The sequence below is a fragment of the Gavialis gangeticus genome, unplaced genomic scaffold (genome assembly GCF_001723915.1).
Source record: "Gavialis gangeticus isolate Ggan-Ray unplaced genomic scaffold, GavGan_comp1, whole genome shotgun sequence".
NCBI lineage: Eukaryota > Metazoa > Chordata > Crocodylia > Gavialidae > Gavialis > Gavialis gangeticus.
Genome location: NW_017728995.1, coordinates 65815321 through 65824805, shown reverse-complemented (window position 1 = coordinate 65824805; position 9485 = coordinate 65815321). Strand labels below are relative to the sequence as shown.

Below are 9485 nucleotides of genomic sequence, written 5' to 3'. Positions count from 1 at the left end.
GCCAAATCCGAATCCAAATCAAACAGCGCCCGTTTCACACACCCCTATTAACCATGTTAGTTTGAAGTCAAGCAGAAGGGTGGGCAGGGTGGCACTATACAGACTAAGTGGTTCAGAAAGATAAAAGCTTTCCTAGGTGACTATCTATTAGGCTATCTGTAACGGGAGGGGGGGCTTCTAACCCGTTAGTTTAAGAGAGTGAACGAGCAGCATAATAGGGCTGCAATCAACAGGCAGCTAAAGCAGAGCTAGCTACCAGAAAGTAAGCCACTGAAGAAGCATAAAGATAGGAGCCACAAGGCTACAGGCAACTACTTGTGAGGGGGCTGCACCACAACAGTTAATGAAGGGTAGAGCTCCAGATAGGTAGCGACTGCAGTGCAGTGGGAGCAGTCTGATGATGAGGCGAAGGGGAACCCCTGTGCATGACTGGGAAACCACTTGACAGGAAAGGGTGGTGCTCAGGAGAATATATACTCAGCTCCTGAGCCAGTGCTGCCAGTCTTGCCCTGACAGCTAAGGAGAGGGAGCTCCTGTGAGCATAAGCTGCAAGAGGGAGAACTCCTGATGTAGAAAGGTCCTCTGAAGGTTGGGGGGGAGTCAGCTGATTGGGGGTAGGGTTTAGCAATAGCGTAGAGACCAGGGAGAGAGGACCAGGGACCTGGAGAATAACATCTACATCGTTGCCTACAGCTACACACAGTTGCCTACAGTGTTTTCAAGGTGTCTTCTTGTAACAAGAACACTGTAAACTCCTTTTTAGTTTAAAAAAAAAAAAAAATGTTTCAAGATTTGGTTTTAAAATAGAGCAGGAGCTCACAGGTTTTGACCAAGATCAATTAAGAGGCCAGAACAACTTAGGAACTCTGTTTCAGGCTGTCTGTAGACTCAGGCAGGCAGTATTGCATCAGATCAAAAATGGCGAAAATGCATTTTCCCATTCTTCTTTCACTAAAAGCAGTAGAATTGTTTTCAGTCAAATTTCCATAATTCACTTTGAGGCAGAGGCCAAGTATGCAACATTTTATTCCAAAAGCTAAGTCGGTTATTTCCAGTAAGTACAGTCATGTTACATATACCCATTGTAATTTCTTAGTCACAACACTGATTTACAAAGGACAGTTAACCTTTTGGGCCAATTACTCTGCAACTGTCTTATCCTTTTATGCTGCCTGATTTGTCCTGAAGAGCTGATATCTGGCAGTAGATGGCCAGCTATGGAGTGTTCTCCTGGGTTTTAGCCTGTTACCAGAACTTTTTAGGTATTCTGACATTAGTCTTTGGTAGAAGTGGTAAGTATCACTGGAGACAGGAACCAGGGTGTAGTAATCCAATCTATTTCTGTGCTTTCGCTGTGACTCTCTAAAGCAGAGGTGGGCAAAATGCAGCCTGCGAGCTGGATGCGGCCTGCCAGGCCATTCTATCCGGCCTGTGAGGCCCCTTAAAAATTTAGAAAATTAATATTTATCTGCCCTTGGCTGCTTGTCATGTGGCCCTCAATGGCTTGCCAAAACTCAGTAAGCGGCCCTCTGCCCAAAATAATTGCCCGCCCCTGCTCTAAAGTAAACAAGGTCTTGGAGATCATTTGTGAAAATTTAAGCAAGCACTGAATGGGCCTAAAGCTGGGTTGTTACACAGGTTTCCCTTGCTTTATGCTGTACACCCATTCCTGGAAAACTGCACATAACTCAAATTTGCCTAAAGGGAACCCACTTTACAATGCAACAAACAGGGATATGTTACAAGACCTCAACTGTACTGACCCCCAGACCTGTTTCTATCACTTTTAAAAGACAATTTTGGTACTCACCAACAGCAGAGTACGCATGAGCACAGGGCACTATCATAATGGGGATGGCAACTACAGAATCACATGTCACAGACAACGAGCAAGGAGCACAGATCCACACAGGAGACTATATTTTGGTGTGCATCACTCCCACGATGCATCACACAAAGCAGGTGACTGTGGGCTTCCATCGCATAACAAATTTTTGGTATAAAACGGGCCATTGCATAATTGCACAATGAGCAAATTCGCACATACGCAACCCACATAAAGCGAGGGAAACCTGTACAGAACTGAACTGGAATGAAGCATTCATGTTTTCAGGTCTCCTTCTGAGATGTGCTGCTTATCCTGAAAAAAAAATTGTTCCCTAGAGAAGCAAACTGGGACCTAGGACTCCACTTGCCCACTTCCTGGCCTTAACTACTAGGCTATTAGGCAAACTCTCCCCTTATGCTCATCAAAGAGTTGCTGTGCATGGTTTTTCTTCAGCTAAGGATTTGGGACCTTGCACAAAATTTATGTGCATTCCAGAAGGAACAGACTTGCAACAGTGAGTAAGTGCAGACAGATACCTACTTGGTTGTACTGGATTGCTTCTGGGCATGCATAAGAGGCCAAGTTTATTCACATGGGGAACTTTCCAAATTAAAATGGATGCACATAAATAATCTAGAAACCTTAGTGGGATTTTTAGTTGTTGTATGGAGATTACACATTTTGTGACTGAGATAATGAAAAACTGCGTAAGTGCCATGCAGAGGTTTAGCAGTAGTATAATCACTAATAACAAAGTACCATGCTAATATTATACTTTATAAGTATCACATTATTTATACTAAATAATATTGTATTATACTAATAATCAGAGCCATCCCTAGGAGGCGGGGGTGAACAGGGGATTTTATCTGAGGATGAATTAAGACACGCCCCATTTGATGATATTCTACGGCAAACTTTGCATTAAAAAGAAACTGTATCAGATTAGTGAAATAGCTGTATTTCCATTTTGCATTTGCATGGATATATCATTGTGATTAAACATGCATACTCTCCAAGTATAAAACATATCATTGTTTAAACAAAATGAATCAAATTGTATTGCATCAGCTAAATGTATTTAAAGTGACATAAATACCTTCTTCCCCTTGGACAGGTTCCTCCAGTAGCAACTCTGTCATGCATTCCCAGTCTTTCAATAGTTCTTGAGAGCTCTCCCACAAACTGTCCACCAAGTAAGCTGCATGCTCATGCAACTAAAAAGAAGAAGTCAGTCAATAAAGCTTTTGGATTCAGGCACGGCTTCCACAACTACAAGTATTTGGATGAGAATAGTATTGTTTCTTGTTGATCAAGGCTTCAGTAACAGTGGGCAGCAGGGGGGGCAAGTATTCTATCTAAGTAGATATTTATTTTCTTTCAGGCAACTTTTATTAACCACACACTACATGCACGTGGAAGTACAAGTTAGTTGTAGTACAATGCATGATTTAAATACTGATAATACTGTAAACTATCTGAAAATGCATGCAAGAGTTCATTCAATATATTACAACTCTACTGCTAGAAAAGTAGAACTAGTATTTAATAGCAGGATCCCAGCAACAGCAACTGTACTTTATAATTTAAGAATCCTTTTAATTACGGATGTAGAAGACTGTAAAGCAGTGGTCAACCAGCTCTTCAGAGCTAGGGGCTGGCATGCTGGTGCGCTTTTCCCCTGTTGCCACTTCTCCATGCACCCCAGCTGCAGGGCAGGAACAGCTACTCATTGCCCAGCCTCAGGTCAAGAGAAGCTAATTTCCCCTCACACCTCCCCTTAGTCCACAGGCCAGATCTAATGGCTCTGTGGGTCATATTCTGATGCTCACTGCTGTAAAGAATTGCAGCTTTAGGTACAGAGTCATCCACCTTTTCAGTACACCTGCTGAACAAGAACCTCAGCCCTACGAATGGACACTGCTGAATTAAGCAAGATCAGATGTGCTGTGAAGCATCACAGCACAGCTGATCCACTTTGTTGGATGAAATGCACATTCCCTTGTCTTGCCCTTGATGATTCAGGACAAGGGGTGATAGGATCCTCCCATTTTCCATGCTCAGTCAGACCCATCCCCTGTGATCAGAGGAGTGGTTCTGGCTGAGTGGGAAGCCCCAACTTCCCCTCTTATGGGCAGGCACCCTGAGATTCTCTGGGGTGCCTTTCTGTAAGTGGGGGAAGTCAGCAAGTGCTCCAGGGGCTTGAAGGGCACTTAAACCCTCAGAGCACCAGCCTGGGTGGCTGGAGAGTAGGAGCAGCTCAGGCTGCCCATAGTCTCCAGCCACAGAGCTAACAGATGTCTGCCACAATAAAGCAGCAGAGTCTATTACTACCTGTTGTTGTGCCACTGATTTTCATTTGATGTGGTGTGACAAAGTGTAGAGGCATCTATTTGCTCACAATTTGTGTTCCATAAACTTTTTCATGGGGGCAGAAATGAGACCTGATGTGACCTCTGTTTCCATCCAAGGAACTTTCAGCTATAACTCTGAAATCTGGACAAATAAAGACTAGGATTTTCAAAAGGGATGGGACACAGACTGGATTTTAAGTGGTGTGTCCTGGGCTCACTTTCATTGAAGGCAGTCTGCAAGCTTTCATTAAATTCACTGAGCACAAAATTAGGTGTAAACTATCAGTTTTTAAAGTCCCTGCAAAGTTTCTTTTAACAATCATGCTACCCATATAGCAGAACAGGGAAAGCAGTTTCGATTATACTAGAGACAGACAAGAGAGAGAAACTCTGGAGAGGATTTTGGATAGAGTTTGCTTTATAAGCAAGGGAAAAGAGAATCTAGTGCATGTACTACCATTGGAATTACTGTTTTAGTTGAAACTTGTTTGCAGGAGTTAATCATGTGGAATTAAGTTTCAGGATTTGTTAAATATGTAAAACTGTTAATAAAAATAACTTTTTACCTCACTCTCAAGAAAGAAAAGAACCAACATCCTGATAAGGTTTCCATTTGGACTGTTCCGTCCCCTCCTCTTTGCTAATGCTTCTTCTGCTTGAGGGTCATGCCTGCTGAACAGTCTGCAAAGAAGTAAGAAGAGCTATATTATTTATATGAACAACTTTTTCTTACTCAACACTAACAGCTCTGTTTTTCTGTTCAACTCTGGAGTATGAAAGTTTATGGAGCCAGAAGAACTGGATACAAGATGAATTGTTTTAAAAAGAGGCTTCTACCCTGGATTAAAGTCATGGTTTGTTAGACAAACTCTATCTCTATATGTGCACAAATACATATATAGGTGTTTGTTTGCCTGCATTTACTAGTTATCAAAGATATTTTAATGTAGTGTATAAAACAGAACTAACACCTCTCCATGACCTATAGTGCATCATAGAATGAACTCCTATCACTGAATTTGCAGCAGCACATGGTTTTCCATACCGACAGACTGACACCATAATGGTAAAAAAAGGAAATTACTTCCAAGTAACGAGTTAGAAATATATTGTCCACATACTTGTTTTCTCATGTGGGTGTTTCTCATATCCTGAATTTGCAATCAGAGATATTTTATCTTAATTTACCCTGTGAGTATGCTTTAGCCCCACCTCCCTTGGTACTCCCACACTGAAGGAATACATGGCAGCACATATTACCTGCTCCTCAGTTCCCTTTCATTGGTAGATTCCTAGGTCACCTCGATTCATTTTATCCTTCTGATACAGTGGCACAATGGGAGGTGGGACTACACTGCAAAAAGGCTGCTATTGAAGGCTCAGGGCATCACACAAATGAGACTGCGCAGGTAGACAACAGCTTGAAGGAGAATCATCTCTTTCATGAGTGGTCAAAGAGGATATTTAATGGAGGAAAAACCCAAGGGCATTCTTTAAATAAAAACTTGTAAGTAGATAACGAATGAAGCAGATAAAAATCACTCTAAGTAAACTGCTGCTTATATAAATTTATATTAAAAATATTTTTGTTATAAAAATCTGGTGAAAGAAATTCTCAAATAGAAGTGCTGTAAGACGTGTAAAAGTATTAAACCATTTTATGCCCTAACCCCAACTGAGGGAGGAGAAATGAATATTAAAAGACTTCAGACTCTTAATACTACTGGGTCAACTCATCAGATGGAATAAAATTATAATGTTCTATTGACTGCTATGGAACTATCTTAATTTACAGCACCTGAGGACAGCAGCTCCCTTGTGCTATTCAAAAGCATGGAGGAAAAGAAAAAAACCCAACATTTCTGATGTCCACGTAGATGGAAAAAAAGGCAATTTTAAGATTACCAATCTTGAAATCAAATGGTATCTTACACACGATTCAGATAAAACACATATAAAACCAATACTTGTGTATAACAAGCAGAAAGAGATCATCACACTTCATATTATCAGAGGCCATAATGATAATCTGGTAGGAGTTGCACTAGATTTTAATATAAAATGTCTACAACAATGTGTTTACTCTTTTATGTACCTTGACAAACTATGAGAATCACCTGAATTCTCCAGTATGAAAAGTATTACCTAGGTCTTAATTTTTCAACTATTTAAGTAGGTCTTTAACTTAAGCATGCGAGTAGTTCCACTGAGGTCACAGCTTAACATTAAGCATCTATCTGGTTTGCTGAACCGAGGCCATACTTAACATATACCATCTTGCCACTTCTTCATATTTAGATCTCATTAATTTGTTTTTCATTCCAGGGCAAGGGATAACTTACTTTTTGTGAAGGAACTCTCCAGCTGCTACTGCAACAGGCCGGTGTGCTGAATACACCAAATGATAAACATTCTCACAGTCTTCGTTGGATAGAGCTTCTTCACTTCCACTGAAAAAGTCAGAAAGTAACACCTGATTCAAAATAGATGTTCGACTTCAGTTCCACCCTCCCATAAGTTAAACTGTCATAAAAGCATCCACATATATGGCTACCTAAGCTTCATAAAAGCCAGCGGATATCAATGGGATTTGAACCAGACTCCAAATGAAAAGATATTTAATTCTTCACTGGGCTCATCTACACTTGCAAATAATACAAAGCAATAAACTCTGGAATTTATTGCCCCAGTTTATTGCTCCCAGGTGTGCCGCTTGAATGCATGCCCAGAACTGCAGCACACTGAGCCAGGTCAGAGCTGCCTTGGCTGGCAGGGGTTCCCAAGAGTCAGCCTACCAGCCCAGGGCTGCTCCTGCCCAGCTCAGCATGCTGTGGAGGGGCTGGCTGGGGCATGAGGGGGTTTCAGTATGGGGCTAGCCATCAGGCAGCCCCCACACTAAAGCACCCTTGTGCTCCAGCCAGCTGCATCAGCATCTACACATGTGGTGCTGTGGAGTAAAAAAAACTCTGTATCATGACAGTACTTACATTTACGAGTATTACTGGGCTACAGAGTTTATTAGTTTACTCCAGCCTCTAACAGTCTTGCATATGTAGATGCTGAGATGTTTACTGTGGAGCTAATTAGACTAGACAAAGCACAGTAAATGCCTTGTGTACATGTGTCCACTGTAAAAATAAAACACTACTGAATTAAAATTAACTGAAATGTTTTGTTAGGAAATTACCACTGCCTTGTTAAATTTGAATTAAATTTATATTAGTGCTTGCGTAATTTTCTTACATTTTGAAACATGTCCAAATATCTCGCTTCTTTATTAAAATGTACTCATTTCAAATTCTACAAAATAATTACAGCTCATGGTCAAGTACTGGCCTTTGGACAGTTAATTCTTCACAATAATTCTTTTAGCCTTAGATGACACATACTTGGACTGTGACTCAGAGGAAAACCATTATTAAAAAGTAGGATCAAAATCCATTCTACCACTTTTTTTTCTCCCAACAAAGTAGTAGTTTGAACTTAAAAGCCAGACAAAAGCACTGTGAGCTTTGTGCTTTGGCTGTGCCCCTATAATTTTTAGAGCTCCTACAGCTAGACCTTCACCAGGTTATCATGCTGAGGTCTCACACACAGAGCCCACATATTAAGGGTGTTGTGGAGTTCTATCTACTTGATCAATCCTCAGGCCCTTAGAGCATGCACATAATCTGAGCAACCCATATGTTGCTTTAAGTGAGTGAGGACCAACCTTTTTGACAGCTGTGCCACAAATTAGCTCTTTACCCTGCCTGAGTGGGTGCTACAGCAAGGAATGGTATAGGGCAGCTTGGTGTCAGGAAACCAAAGCCACCTCTTTGAACCACCTTTCCTTCAATAATTTGTTGATTAAACAAGGATAGCATTAGTCTTTTTGACCATACTACTGCACTGCAACTCAGGTTTGCCAGGTTATCCACCATGACCCCTAAATCCTCTGCAAAGTCCTGCATCCTCTAATCATATTTTTGATCCTAGATGCCTGACCCTGTATTTTTACCACAATTCCATCAAAGGGGTGATATTATGGGAAGGAAGCAGGCTTCTTGATACTTTTTTTTACCTTAGATCTCTACATCTCCAGTAGCTTAATAATGTAGGAAGCAAGTATCTTCTCTACATTTTATCTGTAATCAATTTTAAGAACTACTATATTGGCAGAGCAAAAAATGTGACTCAACTCTTGGCTACTGTATTTACCTGAATCCAGGATGACTCTGAATTTAAGATGACCCTCCAGTAATTAGATTCTATACATGGAAAGTGCATAAATTGGTTCTAATTTTCCATACATAGAATCTAATTACTGGAGGGTCATCTTAAATTCATCCAACTCACTGCTGCAGAAGGGAAAGCAGTGGTGGGGGAAGGGGGATACAGGTAGTTGGGGAAGGCAGTAGGGGGCAGGCATTGGGGGAAATCAAGCAGCCTGTTCCCTGCTGCAAGCCCCCCACCCCATATCTTGCTACCCCTTGGTACCTGTCTCTCCCATCTAGTCCCTGCTGCTGCCTGAACCCCCACTACCTCTGCCCTGCTATTGCTGTTACCAGTTTAGGCTGGGGCTGAACCAATCACATGCTCCACGTTCTGGGCTGGAGCTAGAGGCTAAGCAGTAGGGCAGTGAGAAGCTTCGGTCCCTGATTTGATTCGGCGGAGATTCGGCCTGATTTGTTGGCCGAATCTCTGAATCCGAATCGAATCAGAACCCTCTGAATTGATTTGGAGATAGAGATAGCTGTAAATGTTTTTCCTACATGTGTCTAGGTAGCATGTAGAAAAATGGCTTCCCAGCACGCTTGGCTGCATACTTGGAAGTGGACCAGAAGCACTGCTGGTCCACTTTTAGGTCCGCCGGGGAGCACACAGGGGGCCCCCCCCACCCCACACCCTTTCCCAGCTCAGTGACTGGTGCCTCCTCGGTCAGGGGGGGCACCCAGGGTCTTCCTTCAGCCGATCACCAAGTCGGGGGGCCCAGGGGGCCCCCTGCATGCTTCCTAGCAGACCCAGAGGAGGACCGGAAGTACTTCCAGTCCACTTCTGGGCTCCGCACCCAAGCATGTGGGGGGCCCCCTGCACTCCTGTGGGATGCTCCATCCGCCCCACAGCAATCACAAGCTGCACTTGATACCTCAAGGTACGCAGAAAAAACGTTTAAAGCTGTGTCTGTGTCCGAATTGCTGATTCTCTGAATCAGCATTGAATCTTCAGATTTGGATTCGACTGAACTGAATCTGGGACAGTGATCTGAATCAATGAATTGAATCACTGTCCCTGATTCGGGCCAAATCCAAATTGAATAGGGC

General features: G+C 42.3%; 1 protein-coding gene across 1 annotated transcript in view; it reads right to left on the bottom strand.

Annotated features, from left to right (window-relative positions):
* The window catches only part of STAG1 (stromal antigen 1), a 295978-nt gene that overhangs the window by 89797 nt on the left and 196696 nt on the right, over nucleotides 1–9485 (bottom strand). Inside the window, exons 12-14 of the mRNA XM_019503764.1 lie at nucleotides 6525–6632; nucleotides 4749–4863; nucleotides 2928–3045 (exon numbers count right to left, since the gene is read on the bottom strand). Of these exons, the coding sequence (XP_019359309.1) occupies nucleotides 2928–3045; nucleotides 4749–4863; nucleotides 6525–6632 (341 nt within the window). The remainder of the gene's footprint in view (nucleotides 1–2927; nucleotides 3046–4748; nucleotides 4864–6524; nucleotides 6633–9485) is intronic.